The 27,299-nt window shown below is 41.1% G+C and overlaps 1 protein-coding gene across 5 annotated transcripts in view; it reads right to left on the bottom strand.

Moving 5' to 3' along the window:
- The window catches only part of lyst (lysosomal trafficking regulator), a 273,203-nt gene that overhangs the window by 108,551 nt on the left and 137,353 nt on the right, over positions 1-27,299 (bottom strand). For all 5 annotated transcript variants that reach the window (XM_060925484.1, XM_060925485.1, XM_060925483.1 and 2 more), the window contains 4 exons: positions 25,228-25,579; positions 17,772-17,910; positions 17,458-17,631; positions 9,745-9,908 (listed from right to left, as the gene is read on the bottom strand). In XM_060925484.1, the coding sequence (XP_060781467.1) occupies positions 9,745-9,908; positions 17,458-17,631; positions 17,772-17,910; positions 25,228-25,579 (829 nt within the window). The remainder of the gene's footprint in view (positions 1-9,744; positions 9,909-17,457; positions 17,632-17,771; positions 17,911-25,227; positions 25,580-27,299) is intronic.

The raw sequence follows: 27,299 nt of genomic DNA, 5'->3' as shown, positions 1-27,299 counted from the left end.
CCACTTAAATGAGAATTAAGACCTACATCGCACCCATTATGCGGTCGTAGAACACCAGATCAAATTCCCAATAATGACAAATGTTTCAAGTAAAAATACTTTTAATTATAAAAGTTATATACTTAAGTCATTATGTGCATTGCTTGTCGAATCTTCACATTCAAGACAAAAAAACAAGTCTAAACCTGGAAGAAAGGAGCACAACGTAGGGTCCAAGTCATGGCCTTAAAGGTACACAAAAATGCAATAGGCATACCAACACATTAATGCCAAAGGTGTGCACTCACCAGTCAAAAAGCCAAACTGAGGGCCTAACTCGAGGCCTAAAGAACTGTCTCTGAAGTAATTATGACCATGCACCCAGAGATGATACTTAAAATAAAAAAAGTGATGTGGGTGTATTTTTTTTAAATAAAATATCAAAACATTCACAACACTCTAAACAGACAAACTCTTTGTCTTGGTTTCCCAGCACTTGCTTCAACCATTTTACATTTTGTACCCTTGTAAACGAGGGAGGGAGAGAGATACAGAGGGGCATAGATAGATAAGAGACAAGGGGGATAGATGGGAAGAGAGAGAGATAGAGATAGATGGATAGAAAAGAGGTAAGCCTAAAGTCTCTTAAAGGTGCACAAAAATGCAATTGGCGTACCAATACATTGGTACATGTGCACTCACCAGTCAAAAAGCCAAACTGAGGGCCCAACTCAAGGCCTAAAGAACTGTCTCTAAACTAATTATGACCATGCACCTGGAGATGATAAACAGACAAACTCTTTGTCTTAGTTTCCCAGCATTCAACTTGCTTCAACCATTTTATATTTTGAAGAATAAAAAGAAATGTAAATACTCCTAGTAAACAAGGGAGGGAGGGAAGACATAGATGTGGAGGTGGATAGATAGGATGTCCATTTGTTTACTTTTCATCGTCCTGTTAAGACTTTCATCGAACATTACGACGAATCCACCACTTGCCTCGTTAACGTCTTTGACCAACTCCTTCATTATATAAGGAGCAAGACCGAATTTTGTCATGTAAGACGTTTTGTTTTTTCCACAGGAGAATGTTGTAGCGACTTCTGAGTCTCGGAACATAGCCTTAAAGAGTTCGCTTATGCCCTCATTCGAGCTGTACAAGTGGTGTTCCGTAATTGTTTTTAAAATCCAGAGCACCTCTGCCTGAAGTGTCGGGGTTCCACCGACGCCCATCATGCCACTGCTCGGCCCTTGTGTTGTTGCTAGCCTTGCTGATGATGTCTGGCTTGGCTGATGCTGCTGACGTTCGACAGTGGTGCTAGTGCCAACTCCAGGTGCATTTGGAGATTGAACCGTGCAGAACTGAGCGATGGGCTGGTGGCGGTGGAGGGCAGATGCAATGTGCTTTGAGCTCTTCATGTGAGACTCTAAAGCGAAATGACCTATAGTGGACAACTTGAAGGTCTTTCGACAAACACAGCATCTTGCTTCAACGTCGCTTCCAGGAACCTCCCTCACCCAATCACGATATCTTTCATTTGAAAGCCACTGCTGATTAAAACGACACTTCCCCATGCTGCGATTCGCGGAGTCTCCTCTCCACCACGGACTCCGATGATTGCGCCGGCGCAAAAATGCATCAATATTGTTTCTTTCTTCGCACATACTCCAAGAAATTCACTGATGTTACGCAAAACCCACGTTTTCACATTGTAGAATAGTATGAGTAAATTTAAGACCTTTGTTTAAAAAATTAAGACTTGGGCAAAGCAATTTAAGACTTAAGGCCTTAATTTTGGAATATTAAATTTAAGACTTTAGACCCCGCAGATACCATGAATATACTCCATCAAATGACACATAAAATTGACATTTTGTAGTCATTTTCATTATAAAACAAAAAAAAGGGCAAAAAAGTAAGGATGCCCTGGAAAAAGTAACTAAATCCTTGCATTTATCACACTTTCAAGTCCATAAAATTCAAATAAGATGTTCCAGATTAGGTGTCATTGATTAGAACCTCCTGTAGGTGGAACCAGTCTTATTTAAACTTGACATCTAGATGTTGATGTTCTCTTTGCTATCGGAGTGTCATCATACCAAGATCAAAAGAGCTCTCTAAGGACCTCAGGGAAAAAAAAAAAAAATTGTGGATGCCTATGAATCTGGCAAGGGATTTTAAAATATCTCTAAATTATTAGAAATAATTCCACTGTAAGGAAAATCATTTACAAATGGCACAGATTTCAAACAACGGTCACAATTTGTCCAGGACTGGCCACACCAGCAAATTCAGCCCAAGAGCAGACGGTTTGATGCTAAAAGAAGTATCCAAGAACCCCAAAATTTCATCACTGGTTCTGCAGGTAACCAGTGGTGTGAAAGTACAGTACATACATCTACAATCAGAAAGAGATTGGACAAATTTGACCTGCATGGGAAGCATGCCAGGAAAAAGTCTTTGCTGTCCAAAAGGAACATTGAAGCAAGACTACAGTTTGCCAGTTATAGCGCAAGTTGGCCTAGTGGTTAGCATGTCCGCCGCTCGATCAGGAGATCGCAAGTTCTTCTCACGGTCGGGTCATACCAAAGACCATCATAAAAATGGTACCTACTTCCATCTGGCAAGGCACGCTGCAATACAGATGTGAGTGGGGAGTCAAACTCTCGCAGTTACCAGAGGACTAGCCCCCCACTGTAACCCTAGCTATGTAATAGGCGAGAGGCCGAGAGCTATGGAAACGGAGATCGGCGCCGCCACATGGCGTGGGAAGGACTTTGACTTTTTGACAGTTTGCCAGTGAACATGTAGGCAAAGATCAGGCCTTTTTGAATAACATGCTCTGGACAGATGAATCAAAGGTATAGTTGTTTGGCCACACTAAGAGTACACATGTGGCGTAGACCAAAGACGGCTTTTCAGAGGAGGAACCTCAAACCAACTGTGCAGCATGGTGGTGGAAATGTTATGGTTTGGGGTTGCTTCGCTGGCTCAGGGACTAGGAAGCTTGCATTCATTGGTTCAACTATGAATTCTGAATCATATCAAAGAGTGATTTAAGATAATGTGAGATTCAAAAGTTGAACAGGAGGTGGACGTTTCAACAAGATAATGATCCTAAGCACACTAGCAAATCCACCAAGGAATGGAAGGTTATGGAATGGCTTAGTCAAAGCCCAGATTTGAACCCCATTGAAATATTGTGGGGAGATTTGAAAAGGACAGTACATGCAAGAAAACCCTCAAACATCTTGCAACTACAGGAATTTTGTCTGGAAGAATGGTCAAAAATTTCAACAAGCTGATGTCAGAGATTGGTATACAATTATGCAAAATGCCTCCAAGAAGTTATTTCTGTTAAAGAGAGCAATACTAGCTTCTGGAGCCAGGTGTACTTACTTTTTCCACAGAAGAATATTACATCTATTGATATTTTTGTTGAAAAAAATAACTGAAAGGTCTCATTTTCCTTGTTATTTTGTTCAAGAATATCACCTTTATCTGTAGGCACTGTATCAAAAAAGTGAAATGTTTGCTTGTTTAAATATGTTGAGAACAATCTACAATTTCTATGGGATGTACTTTTTTCACAGGGGACAGGGGCAACTTTTCTGACTGGAAAATGTATGCAATATTATTTAACTTAAAATACAAACAAACCACAAGATACCTGGGGGAACATCTCGCAGCTAATCAGGTTAATTTTAATTGGCAACAGGTCAGTAATGTGTTTGGGTATAAAAAGAACTTCTCAGAGAGGCTGAGTCTCTCAGGAGTAAAGATGGGAAGGGGTTCACCACTCTGTGAAAAGCTGCATGAGCAAAGAGTGCAACAATTTAAGAATAACATTCCTCAACATCCATCCATCATCTGTAGCTGTTTATCCTGTACAGGGTCACAGGCAAGCTGGAGCCTATCCCACCTGACTATGGGCGAAAGGCGGGGTACACCCTGGACAAATCACCAGGTCATCACAGGGCTGACACATAGAAACAACTAACCATTCACACTCACATTCACACCTACGGTCAATTTAGAGTCACCAGTTAACCTAACCTGCATGTCTTTGGACTGTGGGGGAAACTGGAGCACTCGGAGGAAACCCATGCAGACACGGGGAGAACATGCTAACTCCACACAGAAAGGTCCTTGTCGGCCGCTGGGCTCAAACCCCCTCTTGCTGTGAGGCGACAGTGCTAACCACTACACCACCGTGCCGCCCATTCCTCAACATAAAACTGCAAAAAAGTTTGGGTATCACAATCTCCAGTACATATCATTAAAAGATTCAGAGAATCCAGAGAAATTTCGGTATGCAAGGGACAAGGCCGAAAACCAATATTGGATGCCCATGAGCTCAAGATTCTGGAGTGGAAATTGTTACATGGACTCAGGAATATTTCCAAATACCACCACTTTCTCTGGGCCCAGGCTCATTTACGATGGACTGAGATAAAATGGAAAACTGTCCTGTGGTTTGACGAATCAATATCTGAAATTCTTTTTGGAAATCATGGATGCCGCACACTCAGGTTTAAAGATGAGAGGGACCATCTGGCTTATTATTGGAGGATGGCTCAAAAGCCAGCATCTGTGATGGTATGGGGTGCATGGCATAGGAAGCTTGGACATCTGGGAAGGCATCATTAATGCTGAACGATATATACAGTTTTTGGAGCAACCGGGGAGGCTTTGCTTTCAGGGAAGGCTTTGCTTATTTCAGCTAGACAATGTCAACCTATATTCTACACATATTAACAACTTCATGGCTCTGTAGTAAGAGTGTCCAGGTGCTAAACTGGCCTGCCTGCAGTCCAGACCTATCACCCACTGAAAATGTTTGGCGCAATACGACACGCAAAATACAACAAAGGAGATCCCAAACTGTTGAGTGGCTGAAATCCTATATCAGGCAAGCATGGGACAACAAGACAAAAGAAATTGGTCTCCTCAGTTCCTAGATATTCACAAATTGTTGTTAAAAGAAGAGGTGATGCAACACCAGTGGTAAACATGCCCCATCCCAATTTTTCTGAAACGTGTTGCTGGCATCAAATTGAAAATGAGCATACATTTTTCAAACAACAATAAATTTTTTCAGTTTCAACATGTGATATGTTGTATTTATACAACTTTCAATGAAATGTAGAGTTTCCATGATTTGCAAATCACATTCAATTTTTATTTATACTTTGCACTGCTTCCCAACTTTTTTGGAAATGGGGTTGTAAATGTAACTTCACAGAAGTGCTTCCAAAACTAATTCCTTGCTTAATATGCAGAAAAACACAAACCAAATGAAGTTTAAATTTGTTGTTTAGTAATACACTACAATATGACAGTGTTTCATCATTCAGCAAGTTTTAGTTCTATTAATAACTAAGAAATAAGTATAACTCAATGCAAATGGCATCAACAGGGATGCCTCTGCTTACAAGTCAAGCGCTTCTGGTTACTAATTTGTGTGCATCAAATACCCTTAAAATATACACTTCAAGCAGGAAGGAAGAAAAATTATTATTATTAATAATAATAATAATAATAATAATAATAATAATGGTGGCACGGTGGTGTAGTGGTTAGCGCTGTCGCCTCACAGCAAGAAGGTCCTGGGTTCGAGCCCCGGGGCCGGCGAGGGCCTTTCTGTGCGGAGTTTGCATGTTCTCCCCGTATCCGCGTGGGTTTCCTCCGGGTGCTCCGGTTTCCCCCACAGTCCAAAGACATGCAGGTTAGGTTAACTGGTGACTCTAAATTGACCGTAGGTGTGAATGTGAGTGTGAATGGTTGTCTGTGTCTATGTGTCAGCCCTGTGATGACCTGGCGACTTGTCCAGGGTGTACCCCGCCTTTCGCCCGTAGTCAGCTGGGATAGGCTCCAGCCTGCCTGCGACCCTGTAGAAGGATAAAGCGGCTAGAGATAATGAGATGAGATAATAATAATGTGTCCTGCTGCAAGACTCTGCAGCGCATCATGAGAGCAGCTGAGAGGATCATTGGTGTCTCTCTCCCTTCTCTAATGAATATTTATAACTCCCGCCTCACCTGCAAAGCCATCAGGATTGCAGGTGACCCCACCCACCCATCTCACAGCCTCTTCAGTCTGCTGCCGTCGGGGAGGAGACTGCGGAGTCTCCGGGCCAAAACCAGCAGGCTCAAGGACAGTTTCTTTCACCAGGCGGTCAGGAGGCATCTTATATGTCACCCTTCAGCATCTTATATGTCACCCTCACAGTCCCCCCCCCCCCCCCCCAACACACACACACTCAATGTTCATTAACACACTGAACTCAGGGACTGCACATTTCACTTTACCTCGCTCATTTGCACTATTCCACACTACCTCACCTTAACAGCTATTAGTTTATTGTTTATACTGCTTATTTCATGTTTACCTGCTATACCTCAAGTGCCCTTGACTGTTTATTTGCACCAATTTGTGTGTGTGTGTGTGTGTGTATATATATATATATATATATATATATATATATATATATATATATATATATATATATATATAGAGTGTTTAGTCTATGTCTAGTTCTTATCTAGAATGTTTATACTGTTTATATTGTTTATTTCAATTATTCTATTTTTATTTATTGCATTGCCTGTTTGCACCGTTGGGTCAGAGAGGACTGAAATTTCATCTGTGCTGTATGTCGAGCATGTATAGCATATTTGAGAATAAAGTTGACTTGACTTTATTATTATTATTATTATTAAGAAAACTATTTGAGCCATTTGACCTTGCTGTGACCTTGACCCTGTTTGTATCAATTCCAAAAGACACTACCTGGCCCAAAAAGAAAGGTGGGGGGGGTCACCAGTTTGATTTAAATAAGCAAATACATAAGAGCCTTTGAGAGGATAATTACTGCAGTGATCAATATTTCATCTGGCAACAATTATTTTAATCCTAACTGATGCAGTGAGTAGCCTCTCATTTCTTAAACATATCGGAAGATGCATCCTGTGCTCATGGAAAAGATGTTACTGTGTTTCAGAATGGTAAAATTACTGGCCTGCATCAAGCAAAGAAAACAACTAAGGAGATTGCTGAAATGACTGGAATTGGGTTAAGAACTGTCCAAAGCATTAATACCTGGAAGGATAGTGGTGAACCATCAACTTCATGGAAAAACGTGGTTGGAAAAAGATCCCGACTGACAATGATCAGAGATCACTTAAATGCTTGGTGAAGTTGAACTGTTTATATAAAAATAATAATAATAATAATAATAATAATAATAATAATAATAATAAATTGACAGTAGAATTCATGGCTAATGTTTAATAGAGAAATTAAGAGCATTTCCACACTCAGAATGTGATGAGTACTCACAGGATTGTACTAAACAGCTGTGTGACCAAAAGAAAACCACTTGTTAGTGAGACGAATCAGGAGGAAAGGTTTCAATTTGCCTTTTCAAAACATTGGACTCTGGAGCAATGGAAAAGGGTAAGGTATTCAAATATTTAAATTTTTATTTTTAATTTGGCTTTAAAAAACTTATATCAGTTGTTATCGAAACATTTTGCCAAAGGACTACAGTTGAAAATTAGCCTGCTGGCTAACACTGGCACATTTATAGAAATGTTAACATGTGCTGTCCTTATAAATAAATAAATGAAATGAAATGTGGTTTGATAAGTCCAGATTTACCCTATTCCTGAGTGATGGATGTGTCGTGGTAAGAAGGGAAGCGCATGAAGCGATGCATCCATCATGCATAGTGGCCACTGTACAAGCCTCTGGAGGCAGTTTTATTGTCTGTGGTTGCTTCAGTTGGTTAGGTTGAGGCTCAGCAATGTTATGGGGCAATAAAATGAAGTCGGCTGACGACCTGAATGTACTGAATGACCAGGTTATCACATCAATGGATATTTTTCATTCTCTGATGGCACAGACATAAAATTAGGGCTTAGATTGTGAAAAAGTGGTTCAGGAAGTATGAGGAATTATTTTCACACATGAATTGGCCACCAGAGTCTCAACCTTCACCCCATTGAGAATCTTTAGGATGTGCTGAAGACAACGTTACGTAGTGGTTCGAGACTCCCATCCTCAACACAAGATCTCAGTGAAAAATTAATACAACTCTGGATTGAAATAAATGCTGAGACATTGCATAACTTTATCAAAACAATGCCATGGCGAATGCGTGGTGTAATCAAAGCTGAAGGCGGTCCAAACACATATTAGAGTGGGACAGGGCAGTGTATAATTGGTTCATCTTTTGGGTACTGTTATAATCCCTTATAAATCCTTCAAAAAATTTAACATCTCGGTCTTGAGAAATAGTGTCAATGAATATTTAGGAAAATCGGACAGACAGACAGAGAACCGAAAACAATTTCTCCACCAACTAGTGGCAAAGACATAAAACATTTTGCATTGAGATATCCAAAAATCTGAGCACCCCACTTATTAACATGAAATCATTTCCAGGAAAGGCTAAACCACAAGTCAATCACACCCGAGTGGGCAGCTCCAATTTTTCATATCACTCCGTATTACTTCGCATTTTCCTACTTATGAATGAACACATTTGCTAAATCACATTGTTCATAACAATATATTCATAAAATAAAGACTTTATAACATGAATCTGACTACTGACTAACCAATGAGACAAGAGTCACTGAAAAAGAGACCACAATTGTCAGGTGATGAGTGATATCACTCTGTATTCATTATCACATGTATCCACTGAGGATATTGCAACAGAAAATCATGTTCTCTATTTTTTCTCCGTGTTTAGTCTTTCAATCTCTGTTTTTGTTTTTTAACTTTTTTTTTAAAATACTGGTATAAATTACATGAACAAAATCCATGCCTTAAGAAGAGTTACAGTGGGTATACTGGCTCAACTTTCATGCCACTCGCTACTACAACAGTTCCTCCTTTATAAAGTTCAATTAAGAAAAAGAACATTCTGTTAAGAAATTTGAAATTAAGCAAATATCTTAATGCACCATTCCAGAAAGCAGCATTCCCTGTGTGGAGAAAATGTGGAGGACATGCTATAGGGCACACAGCAATACTTTATTTAAAAAAAAATGTATGTTCATGACCAGCTAAAGTCTTCAATTCTGACAGCCTGCAAGCAAGAGCATTCTTTTTATAGTCATCACACCTAACGTTATGGAAGCTTCTTCAATGTATGGAATACTGCATGATACTTATACTTCCAATCTATTTTCAATATACACTTGTTCCAAACAATATCTGGGATACAGCGAATCTTCAGTGTAGCAGTTATTCATAGACATCTCGCATCAATACTTTTCAATGCCAGCAGTGGCATCTCTCTGACATTTACAAGAACCAACCAACCAGACTGGTGGCATCAAAGTTAGAATTTCAGATGCAATAACTAATACTGAAATGACAAAAGTCCAACAAATGACTCAGCTAGATACTAAATATTTCCTAGAAATTAGTCTTTTTGTGATGTTACCATCTATGCCTTAATAGCATAAAAGTAGAACAAATTTTTACTCCTTATGTCAGTAGGCTGTCATACTAGTATAACAACACATTCTGAACACTAAACATTAAAAATAAAAACAAACCTAATCTAATTAAAAAAAACAACAACCTCACTTCATTATACCTACGGTATAATCATAGCAAAATGTCAGCTACATTTTATACCAAGAAAAATTCTACCTTAAATATAGAGTACGCTCTGGCACACTGGGAGACACGAACAGAGAGATTTACACTTGCAGAACAAGATCTGTGAGAGTGGAGAGTCATACCATTAAACAGAAGCACATTGCCCATATCCAAATGGGAAGTCAAGGTTAGTGGCAACTCTTTTGCAGTGTTCAGGTAATGGCCCAGCATGCAGAAGGTCTTGTTACTATCAGATGACAGACTGGACTTCCTGGGAAGGGTGTAGTCTAGTGAGACCTCACATTTTCTGGTGAAGGTATAGAGGTATAGACAGATGTTATAGGAGGCAAACATTACAGCAGCTTACTGTACTTTACTGTGAGTACAATGTTCCATCAGTCTTTTCATTTGATATAATCAACTGAATAGCCGAAGATGGAATGCAGCATTGTTTTATCCAATTAAGTGGTCATTTACAGAGCCACTGTTTCAGCAGGGCAGCATAAAAACACTACTGATGACACTGCACTCAACTGCATTCTCTTTTCTTGTGAAAGTCTATTTTTACTTCCAAAATATATGGTTATTAAAATGCAATTAGTTTATTAATGTAGCCCTTAAACCTTAATTATCTCTAAGACTTTTCTCCCGCCTTTTTTTTTTTATACAACTCCAAACAGAAAAGAGTTGGTACGGTATGAAAAATGCAAATTAAAAAAAGAAAGCAGTAATTTCTAAATTTACTTTGACTTGTATTTCATTGCAGGCAGGATGAACCCAAGATATTTCATGTTTTGTCTGTTCAACTTCATTTAATTTGTTAATCTACATCCATTCCTGCATTTCAGGCCTGCAACACATCCCCAAAAAAGTTGGGACAGGGTCAGTTTAGGGCTAGTAATGAGGTAAAACAATTAAATAACGATGCATTTTGAAACAGGTGATGTCAACAGGTGATTGTCATCATGATTTAGCACAAAATCAGTATCCAGGAAAAGCCTAGTCTTTGAGGAGCAAAGATGGGCCAAGGATCTCCAGTGTCAACAAATCCGTAATAAAATTATTGAAAATGTTTAAAAACAAATGTTCTTCAAAGAAAAATATGAATGGATTTGAATATTTCACCCTGTACGATGTATATCAATAAACAATTCAAGGAATCTGGAGGAATTTAGATGCATAAAGGGCAAGGGCACAAGCCTAAGCTGAACATCCATGATCTCTGATCCCTAAGATGGCATTGCATGAAGAACCCGCATTCATCTAATGCTGATATAACCACATGGGCTTGGGATTACTTTGGCAAACCTTTGTCATGCACTACAATATGGAGTTACATGTTACATGCACAAATTCCAGTCAAAATTTTACTGTGCAAAAAAATAAGTCTGAGAGACATGGATCACCACACAGTGGAAACATGTATTGCGGTCAGACAAATTAGTATTCCAGATCTTTTTTTTGGGGGGGGTAAGAAATGGACGCCATGTGCTTCGGACCAAAGATGAAAGGACCATCCTGACTGTTACCAGCAAGTCCAAAAGCCATGGTCTGTCATAACATGGGGTTGTATCAGTGCCCTTGGCAAAAGTAATTTACACTTCTGTGACAGCAGCATTAATGCAGAAAGGCACAGAGATTTTGGAGCAACATTTGCCTGCCTTCAAGATGACAATTTTTCCAGGGATAATTGAACAAGACAATGCAAAACATTCTGCACACATTACAAAGGCATGCCTGCAGAAGAAGAGGGTGCCTGTCCCCTTTGTCCCCGATAGAGAACGTGTGGTAAATTTTGAAAGGGAAAATATGACGACAATCCCGTATTTGTTGGACACCTTAAGACCTGCTTCCAGAAAGAATGGGACAAAATAACACCTGAAACGTTTCATCACTTGGTGTCTTCAGTCCCTAAACATATTTTAAGTGTTGTGAGAACAGACAACATTATAAAGTGGTAAATGCTTGACTGTCTCAACATTTTTTTTTTCAATGTGTTGCAAAAGTAAAAATTGAAAAGTTTATTTTGAAAAAACAATAACATTCATAAAGTAAAACATCAAATGCGCTGTTGTATTGTTTTGAGTGTAATGCAGGTCAAATATTAACAACAAACCATTGTTTTTAGTTTTAATTTCAACATACCGTCTCAACTTTTTCTGATTTGGAGTTGGTATTTTTGTTTACCTAAATTAATTTAATTCTGTAATCAATTAAAGATTAACAAAAGCCCCCAAATAAACTCCTTTATACTGACAGATAATATCCATACATGTTCATTTGTTCATATTTGTACCTATATGCTGTATACAAATTTTATTTTAAAAGAAAAATAATGTCCCTGGGCGCTGACATCTTATTTTCTCTGAGGTTCAAATATTGCGCTTTGAGCACAAGCTACACGAGAGAATCCGAGATTGTGACATCGCTTACACATTACATGACTTAACGAGGCTGAGAAAATCTAGTGGATACATCACTTCTAAACTGTTGTAACCAATTGTGAAGATGCCCAAGTGTCTAGCGTTTGGCTGCAAAAATAAGCCCAATCATTGAAGCAGTGAATACTTGTGTATGTGCGCGCATGCAAACAGAGCAGACTTTGGGAGCCTTTTGCTGCCTATAAACTCCATTGCCGGCTACTCATTGGTTTTTTTGGTTCCAAAAAATTAATTTTTTTCCTTGAATTTTTATGTGACATGCATTTGTTTGTTTTTGTTCACTGAGAAACGTGATTTTTTTAGACGGCAAGAATCGCACTGCTATAATGACGACCACCACTGTTTACTAGTACCTGTGTCAGTACTGTGCAGTGTCAGGGGTTCAAGGTAGCACCTTTGGTTAGGGAGGCCTGCCATGTCCTTTTAGGACAGCTCATCTGCTTCTGGTCCTCCCCTGCCATTCAGCTTCACGCACTGCTTGCATGTGACAGTGTGCCACACCCCGGGTAACAGCTTTGGCAGGCTGGCTAAACCAGGTGAGGGTAGCTGATGGGTCATATCACCCTCGGTGAGTTTTGGTTTGTCAGTCCTAAAGTATGTTAATACTGTCTCCTGGTGGAATGAGTGGAAGAGATCACCTGCAGATCCAACAGTGGTGAAGGCAGTGGCAGCAAGTGTCGTGGAGCGCTTCAGAGCACAAACATTACTTTAGATAAGTCCTGGTCATCCACTGCAGCCTGGCTGTCTCCAGTTGTAGTGGTTTTTTATGCCACTGGATCCAGACTCCCCACGCCAAAAGCGTGGGATTACCCCAGTGCAACGATTCTCCCACTATAAATTACTCTCGCATAGGATTGTTATGCAAAATCATCGTATCATCACCGATCTTCTTTGCACACCAACCAACACTCAGCGATGGGTGCATGGCGAAGCAACAGGTGGAGGTGACCACTGAGCATTGTAGTCACAAACCTGCATGTAGGCAGCCCTCGGTCGTTCTCTTCCTGAACCCAGGGCAACAGGAGAGTCCAGCAGCATCCAGGGCAACTGGGCAGCCTTTTTAGGAGAGCACTGCCCACCCTTGAATGAGGGAGGGGACTAGAAAAGGTGTCCCAAACCAAATGCTTGCCCTCAAATATCTGGCCAACTTACTGCGCTGGCAGATTCAAAATGATCTTTATTCATCCCTTAGTGGTTAATCAAACCAAAAGGAAAAAAAACACAAGAAACTCATCATGGGAGCCTGGAATGTCAGGACACTACTGGACAGAGCTGGCACTGCCAGACCTGAGAGAAGGGATAGTGCTCATTGCCAAAGAACACCAGCAATACAGCATTGACATTACTGCACTCAGTGAAACTCACTTTGCTGACAAAGGAACCCTGAAAAAAGAGGAAGGTGGCTATACCTTCTGGAAAGGAAGGCCCCAGGCTGAAGACAGGGTCCATGGGGTGGGTTATGCCATCAGGACAGTCTTGCTGCAGAGCATACCATCACTTCCAGCGGGGATCAGCAAGCACCTAATGTATCCCCCCTCAGCAAGTCTAGGTACCTCACCATCAGTGCCTATCCACCTACACTCACAAGCCCTGACAGTACCAAAGAGCTATTCTATGGAGACCTTGATCATATCATCAAGTCAACCCCCCAGAACGACAAACTTATCATCTTGGGTAACTTTAATGCTTGTGTAGGAAAAGACTATAGTAGCTGGGAAGGAGTGTTGGGGAGGCACAGAGTTGGCAAGATCAATGACAACAGCCTGCTCCTCCTCAGCAAGTGTGCAGAACGTGGTCTGTGCATCTCCAATACTTGATTTAGGATGGCGGATAAGTACAAGATCAACTGGATGCACCCTCGATCCAAACACTGGCACATGATCGATTATGTCATCGTACACCAACGACACATCAGAGACGTCCTGGTGACCCATGCCATGAGAGGTACCGAGCGGTGGACTGACCACAGACTGGTTCAGGCCACAATGAACCTCCACATCCCGCCGCCACACAGCAATCGACCAAAGACTGTCAGAGCTTCCTTCAACACAGCAAGACTGAAAAACCCAGTTCACCTTGCCAAGTTCCAAAATGCACTTGATGGGAAACTGTCAGAGGGACTGGCTTCTTATGGGAACAACACCCAAAAATGGACTGTGTTCAAGGACATTGCCATTGAGACTGCAAAAGAGGTGCTGGGTCCTAAAGCTAGAGTCCACCAAGACTGGTTTGATGAAAACGAGTCAATCCAGAAAGCTCTGGATGCCAAGAATAAAGCTTATACAGAGTGGCAGAACAATCCATCCTCAGTGTCCAAGAGGGAGAAGTTCAAGCAGCTCCAGGCAAAAGTACAGTCAGTTCTGCGAAAGATGCAGGACTAATAGTGGCAATCAAAGGCTGAGGAAGTTCAGAGCTACACTGACTCCCACAGTGCAAAGAAGTCCTTCAGTTCCCTGAAGACTGTGTATGGCCCCTCCAGATCAGGTTGCTCCCCACTGCTGTCCTCTGATGGCACAACACTGATCAAGAACCACGAGGGACTGAAAGAACGCTGCATTGAAAACTTCAGCAACCTGCTCAACAGGCCGTCTTCAGTCGACCCCACAGCTCTGAGCCAGATCCCCTACCAGCCAGTTTGTGAGGTGCTTGACTTGCCACCTTCTATCGTGGAGGTCCGAAAGGCCATCTTTCAGACCAATTCAGGCAGAGCATCTGGAAAGGATGGATATCCCTGCTGAAACAGACAAAGAAGCAGTTCCCACAGCCCTAGAGGTATTCCACAACATACTGCAGAGCATACGGGAAGAAGAGTCAATGCTGGATCATTTTCGCAACGTTCTCATTGTGTCCTTATACAAGAACAAGGGAAGCAAATTGGACTGTATAAACTATAGGGGCATCTCTCTCCTCTCCACCACCGGAAAGATATTCACACGAGTCATCCTGAATAGACTGATCTCCGTAATTGAGGAAATCCTACCAGAGGCCCAGCGTGGCTTCAGACCAGGCAGAAGCACTGTAGACATGATCTTTGCTGTGAGACAGCTACAGGAAAAACGCATCGAACAAAACATGCCCCTCTACACGGTCTTCACTGACCTCACCAAAGCCTCTGACACGGTCAACAGGAAGGCCCTCTGGTCAGTGTTAGAGCGGACAGGCTGCCCACAAAAATTTGTCAAGCTCATTAGGCTCTTTCACGAAGGTATGACCGGCCAGATCCTTTCCAGGAGGGATGCTACTAAAGCATTCGAGATCAGCACTGATGTGAAACAGGGTTGCGTACTAGTTCCTGTCCTGTTCAACATCATCTCATGCATGTTATTACATGCTGTCAAGGACCTGGAAAAAGTAATTCATATCCACTATTGTTTTGATGGTTCCTTGTTTGATCGCCGTCGTCTCAGCGTCAAGGCAAAGTGCTTGTTTGACATCATGGAAGCTCTCTTTGCAGATGACTGCTCACTCATGGCTCACAGGAAACAAGACTTGCAGCTGATGCTCGATTGCTTCTCTGAAGCCTCTAAGCTTTTTGGTCTGACTATCAGTCTGGACAAGACTGAGGTGCTTTTCCAACCTGCACCAAACACCCAACCCAAGGCCCCAGCCATCACCATTGATGGCACCCAGCTAGCAAATGTTGAGTGCTTCAAGTATCTAGGGAGCATCATCTCACAGGATGGATCACTGGACAGTGAAATACAAGCTCGCATTAGCAAAGCTAGTCAGACACTAGGGAGGCTCAGACACTGGGTTCTAAACCAGCACATCTGCATGTCTACAAAGATGAAAGTCTACAAAGCAGTGGTTCTCCCCTCCCTCCTCTACAGATGTGAGTCCTGGACATTATACCTTAGGTAAATCAAGAAAATTGAGCTCTTCCATATGCGAGCTCTCCATTCCATCCTTGGATTCCGATGGCAAGACAGAGTCACTAACCTAGAGGTCCTGGACCATGCTGACTTTACCAGCATTGAAGCCATTCTCATCAAAGTGGGTAGGTGGGTAGGGCATGTCAGTCACATGGATGAGCACTGCATGCCCAGATACCTACTGTATGGTGAGCTGGTGCACAACAGAAGAAACCAAGGATGCCCCAGAAAGTGGTACAAAGACACTATCAAAGTCAATCTTATGTGGTGCAACATCAAATCCAAGCAGCTAGAAGAGTATGTTGGTGACCACCCATGCTGGCGAGCTACTGTCCACTCAGCCTCCAACAACTTGGAGGAGGCCCAGTGCCAATGACTCACCATTGCCAGAGAACAGCATCACCGAGCAACTCAAGCAGTCGTCCAGACAACCGACTTCTAGTGCCCTCACTGCTCAAGACTCTGCATTCTGTCTGGGACTACAGAGCCACCTCCGAAGACACCGATGATTTGCAGTAACAACACATCTTTGGATCGAAGGGCAACCATTGTGTCAGTACTGTGTATGCGTTATCTAGCCGAGTGAGATTCACACTTCCATAAAAAGAGAAGTCTGTTGATTCATACATTTTGTTCTCAGTAAAAATATTGTTACAGAAGATTTCCGATTAGGTTTTTAGAATTAGAAGCCTTTGTTTGTCGCATATACATTATAGCACAGTTAAATTTTTTCTCTGCATTTTAATCCATCTGAAGCAGTGAAACACATGCATGTGTGCGTGCGCGCGCACAAACACACACGAGTGGCACCCAAGGATTTTTTTTTAGAATTAGAAGCCTTTATGGCGGCACGGTGGTGTAGTGGTTAGCGCTGTCGCCTCACAGCAAGAAGGTCCGGGTTCGAGCCCCGTGGCCGGCGAGGGCCTTTCTGTGCGGAGTTTGCATGTTCTCCCTGTGTCCGCGTGGGTTTCCTCCGGGTGCTCCGGTTTCCCCCACAGTCCAAAGACATGCAGGTTAGGTTAACTGGTGACTCTAAATTGACCGTAGGTGTGAATGTGAGTGTGAATGGTTGTCTGTGTCTATGTGTGTCAGCCCTGTGATGACCTGGCGACTTGTCCAGGGTGTACCCCGCCTTTCGCCCGTAGTCAGCTAGGATAGGCTCCAGCTTGCCTGCGACCCTGTAGAACAGGATAAAGCGGCTAGAGATAATGAGATGAGAAGCCTTTATTTGATGTCTCCGTGCTACTAAGGTAAACGGCGTTCGAGTGTGCCGCTCACATCACTGGCAGATATCCGGTTTCAGCGCAAATGACTAGGTAAGCCTATTTTCAACAAGATCATAACTTTTAAAATTGATAAATTGTTCTTATAAAATGTTATTTTAAATTGAAATGTGCAGTGGGGCACATCAGGCCACTTGCCGTGATCAGCAAACAATGTTTATTTTTGGGTTTTGTTTGACTTTAACTATCCCTTATAAAAATACTAGAAATTTATTACTCAACTAAAAAGACTAATGTAAGTGGTGATTTGAGTGACGTACTTGATGCCACACACCCAGAGTTCCAAGCAACCATGGATGTTCTTCTTGCTTTCAGGCTGCTCTGTATAAGTGAGAGCAAGGTGCAGCCACCGGCCTGCACTCAGCACATTATGCAAAGACTCGGCCTGGGCCAGCAGACCAGCCTTCATTTCATCATTAGGGTCGATGCAGATCCTTTGGCCACAAATCCACAAGTTAGTTCAGATAACATGGCTTATTTATTATACTGTATACAGATTTTAATTAACAGTGTAAAATCTACTAACACAATATATTCTAACAAGCACTGGAATCAATTTACACTTGATTCCTACCTGAAGGTGCAGGCTCCTGTAGAAATGTCAGCCCACACTTGTAGCATTAAGGCTTTGGAGCCAATAGAAAGAACATGCAATAGGTTCTTTTCTCCTTGCCAGTTCACAAGCTGGACTCCATCGCCCCACATAGTCTCATCTGGAAAATACAACCATACAGACAGATACAGGCACATATCTAGTAAATAAATATTCTGCTACATATAATGGTTAAATTTCCTTTTAGGGGACCAAACATAATTGGATAAACTAGCATAAATTATATCGTCACTTTCAATACTTGGTTGTAAATCCTTTGTAGTCAAAAGACTGCCTGAAATCTAGAACCCACAGACATCACCAGACACTGGGTTTCTTCCCTTGTGATACTCTGTCAGGCCTATACTGCAGTTGTCTTCAGTTCTTATTTATTCTTGGGGTGTTTTGCCTTCAGCAAGTGAAATGCACACTCATTTAAATTCAGGTTTGGTGACTGACCATTGCAAAACATTCCACTTCTTTGCATTAAAAAAGTATTAGACTGCTTTCAAAAGTATGCCTCAGTCCATTGTCCATCTGTACTGTGAAGTGCTGTCCAGTGGGTTTTAAAGCATTTGGTTGAACCTGAGCAGATAACATATAGGCCTATACATTTCAGAATTCATCCTGCTGCTTTTCTCAGCAGTCAATAAATACAAGAGAACCAGTTCCATTTGCAGCCATACATGCCCATGCATACATGTCAACCTTTGGTCAATCAAACCTGTATAACCAACCTCCAAAATCCGTATTTCCCTTATAAAATCCGTATAAGATGCAAATTAAAATAATTTACCTAAAATTTGAATGATAATTAACAATGATATATCCCAGTTACTTTTTATTCAATATTAATAACAATAAACCTTCAGAATGAATACAAAGCTCCAATGTTTGACAAAAACACAAAGTGTCACTCTAATGTTCTGAATTGTACTCCATGACAGCTTTTTTAGCAGTCTGCACCAATACCTCACTAGGCTGCATGTCACAGCAAGTGTCTGTGTTGATCTTGCCGGAGTGCCCATTCAGAATCTTTTCAGTCGCTAGTGAAAGTCGCTCAGGTGGAAATACACGTTTCAAACAAAATGTTACTTCCCGGTTGGCGGGATTCTCGCAATGCGGTATGCGCATGATCAAAAGTGGAACGAAATCTCGCTACCACAAGATAACGCACGATTTCATAAGACTCTTTACTGGCTGTGTGTGCTTTCTGTGGTGTACAGTACGTTTGTAAATGTTATGCGCTCTTATCATCGTGGGAACTGATTATAGCTCTAAATAAATATTGAAGTTTTTTTAAAGAATCCGTATAACTTTATTTGTATGCCCGTATACTACGTTTACTGAATCAAATCCGTATAAAATACGGACATTCCGTATAGGTTGACATGTATGCCCATGCCATAAGGTAAGGTGATGTGCTTCGGCTCACGAGCATTTCCTTCCCTTCTCCATGCCCTTTTCTTCCTATTCGTCTGGTTTATGTTGATCTTAGTCTCAATCTGTCCATAGGATGTTGTCCCAGAACTCTATGGCTTTTCTTTCTTTTTAAGATGTTTTTGGCAAAGTCTAATCTGGTCTCCCTGTTTTTGAGGTTTACATCTTGTGGTAAACCCTCTGTATTTACTCTAGTGAAGGCTTCTCTTGGTTGCTGACTTTGATACAGATACATCTGCCTCTTGGAGTGTGTTCTTGATCTGACAAACCCCTTCAAAACAGTTGTTCTTCACCCATCAAAAGAATTAATTTGTAAACCGTCACGATTATTTGCTGAGGTCTTCCAAATGTTTTGGTGTTCTTGAGCTCACTAGTGCATTCTTTAACTTAGACACACCTAATATTTTACTGTTATCTCTCTGATGGGTTTGTTTTGATTTTCAGCCTAATGATGCCACTGCCAGTGAAGCAAGATAGAGAGTTAAAAGCAACAGATTCCAAATGCAAACGCGACACTTAAATTCAACTCTAGACTTTTATTCTGCTAACTTGTAAGTGGAATAATGAGGGAATAATGCACACCTAGTCAAGGAACACTGAAACAGCCAAATGTCCAATTATGTTTGGTCCTTTATTAGAATTCTGAGGGCTGCAAGAATATTCATTCCAAGCCTCTTTCTCCCCATACAAGCTCACTCCTCCCTCTTCAGTGCAGTTGTCATCTACCGTATGCAACTTTATATTGTTAGTCAAAAGTTGGGTACGGGTCACTTTGAGTGAAGTAGCACCTGACAATGCGTTTGTGTGTGTGTGTGTGTGTTTGACACAAGTGCAATACATGCACTAGCGCAGAACATGTAACATTCAAGAGAAACAGTATCAGACAGTGTAAAAATAAGTGTGCTTTTATGTGAAAATAAAACTGAATCAATAAAAAATGAATCAAGTGACTTTTTGTATATTTATTGAAGGAGACTGTGTGGATGATTGAAAATAAGAAAAAAAAATTTAATTCAAGTGTAGACTGTGTGAAGTCCAAACTGATGGTAATGAAATATGAAGGCTAATTTGAATAGATTTTGAAATTATATGAAGTTCAAGAAAGACCGTATCGGACAGTGTAAAAATAAGCCGTGTTGTGCATGAATGTGCTAAATGAGTGCTGTTCCTTGAACGTGCTCATATTTTTGGTGATCTGAACGAGCAAGTCTGCAACTAATGAACGTAAACATGAGTGTAGTTCACTGGCAAAAAATTAACTTTAATATTGTGATATGAACTATAATGTCTTGGAAAATTATTACGTGACTCAATTTTCTCATGTGTTCCTTGTCTTGACCAGTGATGTCTCTTGGCGATACACTCTGATGCGCTGGGAGATAGCCCATCCCCTGGTTTTTCCAGATTTTTAGCGAGGAAAGTGCTTCAATATCAGGCAAAAATAGGAAGCTTTCAGAACAACTGACACTTGTTCCTTGCATTCATCTAAGATGTACCAATAGGTATACAAGCCCTCATAAGAATAGGCTGAATACATTTGTTCTGAGAACTTTTTATTTTTGCCTGATATTGAGGCCCTTTCCTTGCTAAAAATCTAGAAAAACCAGGGGGGTGGTCTATAATCCCCCCTGAAAAATCAAAAATTGAAATAATTGTCTTTTTGAGTAATTTGGTAGACTCTTCAAGCTGACCAAGTTTCATTGAAACCGGAGAGATTGCATGTAGCACATCTGCCTGAAGGACTTGTGGACTGATTCTTAAAGTGCATATCACGGGTAAATTCAGGAGCAAGATCAATGTAATTCTCCTATTTTATATTAAATTTTGGTCAAATATCTGTCACATTTTGCATTTTGTGCAATTTTTTTACCTTGCGCAAAAAAATTCAGTTGAAATCAAGCCATTTGAGGCGAATTGGTCCACCTCTGAAAAAACTTGGCATTTGGATTTCCTGGGAAACATTGATTTTCGTGACGTCGCGTGCGGGACGCCTCCCTCTGAATCCTACGTCAGCGCTGGTTTGTTTATGAGAAAACGACCTGGTGGTTTTCTGAAAATTTCTTCAACGTTATCACGTAATTATTAAAATGGTTAACAGATGTATCGTAGGAGGGTATAGCAACACCAATCTTGATGGGATTGGTACTCATCGTTTCCCACATTGTGCTCAGGTGACAATTCCATATTTCAATGCAAAATCGCTAGCTGCTAAACTTGGTCTACACAGGCTGTGCACTGAAACCGTACAAGCTCATGCAGCCTGCTGGCGCTTCCGCAGGTGACGTCACAAATCTGGCTCCAGACTCCCTTGGGATTTTTCCAGACGCGTTTTGTTATTTTTTTCTGCTGTAGACAGATGGCCTTGTGTAAAATTACCCTTCTGGATGAGTGTGTAAAGGGACATTCTTTCATATTAAAAAAAAAGAAAAAGAATTTGGTCCAGTATATGCACTTTAACAACACTCTGTAAATGTTTGGGAACTGAGGAGACCAGTGCTTTAGTTCTGAAAGTGAATTGCTGTCCCATTCTTGCCTGATATACAATTTCAGCTGCTTAACAGTTCAGGGTCCCTTTGTCGCATTTTGTGGTTCATAATGCGGCAAATGTTTTAAATGGGAGACAGGACTTATAATCTGTGCAGAATGTGGTTTGGCATTGTTTTGCTGAAATAAGCAAGGCCTTCCCTGAAAAGATGTCATCTGGATGTCACCTTGCTCTAAAACCTGTATATATCGCTCAGCATTAATGGTGCTTTTCCAGATATACAACTATCCATGCCATATGCATTAATGCACCCCCCCCACCAGCACAGATGCAGGCTTTTGAACTGCACAGTCAGTACGTTTACATGCACATCCAAATCGAGCTACTGTTGGTAATCGAGCTAAGGGTCCCGGGTGCTAGAGAAATCCAATCCTACATGCACACAAGGAAATCGAGCTATTATATGAGGTACATTGTGCACCCGAGCCACAGGTGGCGCTACACGCCCCATCGTGTTGGTACACTTCCGGTTGTCGTCATGAAGAAGAGCTATTCAAGAGCAGTGTTGCCAGATATTGCTGACGTTTTCCAGCCCAAAATACGTTCAAAACCTGCCAAAATACACTTGAAAAGGCCCAACTGAGCAGGAAAACGCCCAATCTGGCAACACTGTTCAAGAGTATAAACAAAGTTATCAGTTCCGTGTTCACAAGAAGAGTGTTTGTAGTTTGTATGTACGAACAGAAGTGTTCCTAATAAAATGGCCACTAAGTTGAAGTTGATCTGTAATGGTGAACATATTAACTGTCAGCCTGCTAACATGCTAATAACTTACCAACTAATTGGAAATGGGTGCGTACATGCCCAGACACAAGTGTTCCTAATAAAGTAGCGGCTAAGGTGAAGTGTCATGCCGACCGAGGCTGTTTTTTTTTTTTTTTTTTCAACCGAGGCTGCTGTGTTTCCCGCTTGTGGTCTCGTCACTCGTCACTTCTGGAAGGGGCAGTGCTGAAGTAGCTACGTAGCTCGATAGGGTATACATGCACTAAGTAGCTCGGCAAAAATCGCATAATCTAGGTCGTGTAGCTCGATTACGAGAAATCAAGTTCGGTTCAATTTCAGCCTAGCTAAGGTGTTTCCATGCCATTTAGAAGCATGTCTGTGAAGATTCTCAATCATCCAGGTCATTGTAAACTGTGGGTGGTAGAAATGGGCAACTGGACTTGCTTGAAAATTCTTGAAAACGTTTCACCTCTCGTCCAAAAGGCTTCCTCAGTTCTGTCTGACTAATAGGGAGTATCAGATATTTATTCTGATTCTGATCCAGGAGAAGATAAATATCTGATACTCCCTATTAGTCAGACAGAACTGAGGAAGTCTTTTGGACAAGAGGTGAAACGTTTTCAAGAATTTTCAAGCAAGTCCAGTTGCCCATTTCTACCACCCACAGAATGCCATTTAGAACTTCGATTTCAGTCGAGCAACGGCAGAAATTCGATTTTCTCTATGTGCATGTAAACGTACTCACTGATAACCAGCCAGATGGTCCCTCTCCTCTTTAGCCCAGAGGATGCTGCATCCATGATTTCCAAAAAGAACTTCAAATTTCGATTCATCAGGCCGCAGGACGGTTTTCCTCTTCACCTCAGTCTATCATAAATAAGCTTGAACCCAAAGAATGTGGTGTTTCTGGATGTTTTTTATATATGATTTTAACTTGCATTTGCAGCAACGAAATGTTTGTACGGACGATGGATTTTGGAAGAGTTCCTGAGGCTATGCAAAGATTTCCACTACAGAATTGTGTGCGTTTTTAATGTAGCATCCAATACTGGTTTCTGCCCTTGTCCCTTGCAATTGTAAATTGAGAAACTTTACTCTTAAAATGCTGCAATATTTGACCACACATTTTTTCACTGAGTGGTGAACCCCTCCCCATCTTTACTTCTGAGAGACCCAGCTTCCCTGAAATGTTTTTATACCCAATCATGTTACTGCCCTGTTGCCAATTAATCTAAACCTAGCGTTACACATTACACAACTTTTCAAGTCTTTTTTGCCCCGTCCCAACTTTTTTGAAACGTTGCTGGCACGAAATTCAAAATGTGCATATATTTTTCAAAAATAATAAGATTTCTCAGTTTCAACATTTGATATGTTGTCTTTCCACTATTTTCAATGAAACTGGGTTTCCGTGATTTGTAAATCATAGCATTCTGTTTTTATTTACATTTTACACAGCATCCCAACTTCTTTGGAAACAGGGTTGTACTGTGGAACTGAAGAAAATATTTTGTCACACTGTACTGTATATTTAACATGGGTAAGATGACATTAAAAGTTTATTTGACTTTAAGAGGGATGGTGGAGAAGGTGGAAGAAAAAAATGAACTCCTCTTAAATGTATATCATCAACTACTCTATTAAAAGACAAATGCAAATTCAAACTAATTTTGTTCCCTATTTATGAGTGAAACAGGATGGTTGGGTGGTAATAATGTAAAGCAAGATTTTAGTTTTATCTATTGTTATTAGCTCATACGTCCGGAAGGCGATGAGCTAATGCCATCATGTGTTGTCCGTCGTCTGTCCAGTGTCATCCACATTTCACCAAAATTGCTTCTTCTCGCTCAGTTCTTCACCGATTTTTATTCTTTTTGGCAGGAAGGAAGGTCTGCCTGGGGTGCATATAGCTTCTACCCAAATTTGCATAATTGCAATTAATAATGAAGATATGGAGTAATTAAGCCCTATACGATCAGTTTCCACACAAATCGCTTCTTCTCCCTCCATTCTTCACAGATTTTGATTCTTTCTGGCATGAAGGTAGGGGTACCTAAGATGCACATAACTTCAACCCAGATTTGCTTAATTACAATTATTAATGAAGTTATGGACTAATTAAGCCTTAATGAGCAGTTCAACAAAAATCACTTCTTCTCGGTCAATTCCTCGCCATGTTGGATTCTTTCTGGCAAATACGTAGGTATTCCTAGGGTGTATATTAGCTTCTATATATAGCTTGTATATAGCTTGCAACATTTATTGTGCGAGGTGGCCCACTTTAGATCATTCCTTCTGGACTAAATGGAGCCGGAGTGAGCTACGCCGTCATTGACAGTCTCGTTTGGATAATTGTCACCCTTGCTGAGCAACAACATTACTGATACTGTTGTTGCTTGCCAGTCATGAATCAAGCACTAGTTGACTTAGTGTTGCCTGTAGTTGGGTGTGGGGGGAAACATGACGACACCATATGATTTTTTTCAAACCAGTGTACAACTGTGCAGTGAGAAACTCAAAAATCAGATGTCACTTAAGGGGAGGCAAGTGTTGCTGACTACTGACCAAATAAATAAATAAATAAATATTTTCAGTGATTACAGATGAATTTTTCAGTTTCAATTTAGTGAAGACCTGCTGAAACTCATCTTGCCATAGCAAAATCAGTCAATATATCCCATAAATCAATAAAGTCATTCAAATTAAAACAGCTGTAGATAGCTCATTTACCTCCGTGTGTAGGCCTCCCCTCATCGTTGTTCTTCACAAGTCGGATCCAGAGTGAGGCACTAAAACCACTGGCCATATGGGGCCAGCAGTTCTGCCCAACTAGAGGTAGGTGGAGAGGAGCAATGTGCCAAGGGGAAGCCTGAAAATGCACAGCATGACTCTCGCCTTCCCCCTTGCCTGCACCAAGCTTGCCCTTCCAAAGAGTACCCACTGCTGTCCTGACACCAACAGCTCCATTGGTGCTGATTTTGGGAGTACTGGTGCACAGGGACATGGGAAAAGACAAGTAATGTAGCGGCTCTGTTTCTGTGTTAGCCTCCACCACCTGGAGAATGCCATTCAGCAGAATCTCCTAAAGGAGAAAAAAAAAAAGATAGAAATTATAACACCATAACAAATCAGCAGAATTATGATTTATTGCAGGTTTCAGAGAGATGATGACAATCATATGAGATAAAGGGGCAAAAATAACCATATGGTTAAAATAAGCAAATGGTCAAAACCAGAAAATTCTACCATTCAAATATATGCATTTGTAAATCCGAACACAAGTTGTCCACACATGGAAAAGCAAGCAGTATGTGTCTTGAAAAAAACAAAACAAAACATAGAATAAGACCATTTCAACCTTGAAATGAGTAAAAATATGTAGAAATAGGTTTTATAATCTTATATTTGTTTAAAAAGTCCAATAAAGAGAACGTGATTACCACAGGGTCTCCTGAACTTGACCGTGATCCCGTTTCATCGACATTGAGATCTAGCTTGTGGCCTCTGCACCATTCTGTGAGCTGCCTTCCTTTTCCCTGTATGCTGACTCATGACTCCCTATATGCTGATGATGCCCATTGTAGTATCATCAGCAAGCCTTGAAAAGCACACATACCTGGGGATCCAGCTGCAGAGGCATGTGTTCAAACCCATCAGTCTATGCTTTTCCATGTGTTGCTGTGAGATTATGTTCTTTTGGTCCAAGGCAGAGTGGATAGTGGCAGATACGGTATGGCTCCAGTGTGGTGTGTTTCATGACTTGCTGCTCAAAGCATTTCATGATGATAGGTGAGAGTGCAATGGGCCAGGAGTTATTGAGGCAGGACACAAGACTTAATAGTAAATGGCACAGGCATGATGATGGTGGTGGTTATCTTGAAGCACCCTGGGACAATTGTTTGGCTCAGGAAGATGTTGAAACTATCTGTTCAGACTCTGCAAGCTGAAGTGCACAATTCTTGAGCATCCAGCCAGGTATAGGGTCAGGATCAGCAGCTGTCTGTGGGTTAACTTCAGCTTTCCATGGTGAACTTGGTGGAAGTTGGGATGGTCTTCTGGCACACTGTTCTGTGCTTTGAACCGTGTGTAGAAATCATTCAGTGCATCTGGGTGTGAGGCTTCACCATAACAGACTAGAATCAGAATGTTTTTATTTACAAGGAATTTCTTTTGGTGCAGTGTCCTACATAGCCCAGAACACTGAATGCAGAGCTAAAATCCACAAACAATGTGGGTGTAGATGTGAGAGCTGTCCAGATGCTGCAGTATGTAGTGCAAAGATAAATTTATAGCATAGTCTATAGAATTGTTAGTTCTATATGTGAACTGGAGAGGACCTTGAGTCATGGTTTGAGGTGGTGCAGAATCATTCTTTTAAAACACTTAATTATAAAATGTCCAAGCAACTGGTCAAAAGGGATAAAGATGGTTAAGAAGTAGAGGGGCCGTTACAGTACTGGTGGGTTTTGATTTATAATTTATGATGGTTTGGAGTCCAGATGGATGGATTTACCAGGCAGAACAATAATCGTTGGATAAAAACCGTTGCTCCAGTTTGTCTTTATATTGACATTTGGCAGCTCTGACTCACTTAAGTGCATCTTTGTCTCCATTCCTGCATGCATTTTCCTTAGCAGCTCATAGTGTAGCTAGGTCAGGGGAAACCAAGTTTTCTGAAAGTTCCATCTCTGTATTGTAGAGGATTTGGTGAAATTAAGCAGCGGCTGCATGTAGATGAATGATGGCCGGTGCTGGGATAGGAGTTGTACCATTGATCTTGGTGTAGAATGCAAGATTCTGGG

This window comes from Neoarius graeffei, chromosome 7, assembly GCF_027579695.1.
Source record: "Neoarius graeffei isolate fNeoGra1 chromosome 7, fNeoGra1.pri, whole genome shotgun sequence".
Classification (NCBI taxonomy): domain Eukaryota; kingdom Metazoa; phylum Chordata; class Actinopteri; order Siluriformes; family Ariidae; genus Neoarius; species Neoarius graeffei.
Note: the sequence above shows the minus strand (reverse complement) of the source record. Positions and strands in the feature narration are given on the sequence as shown.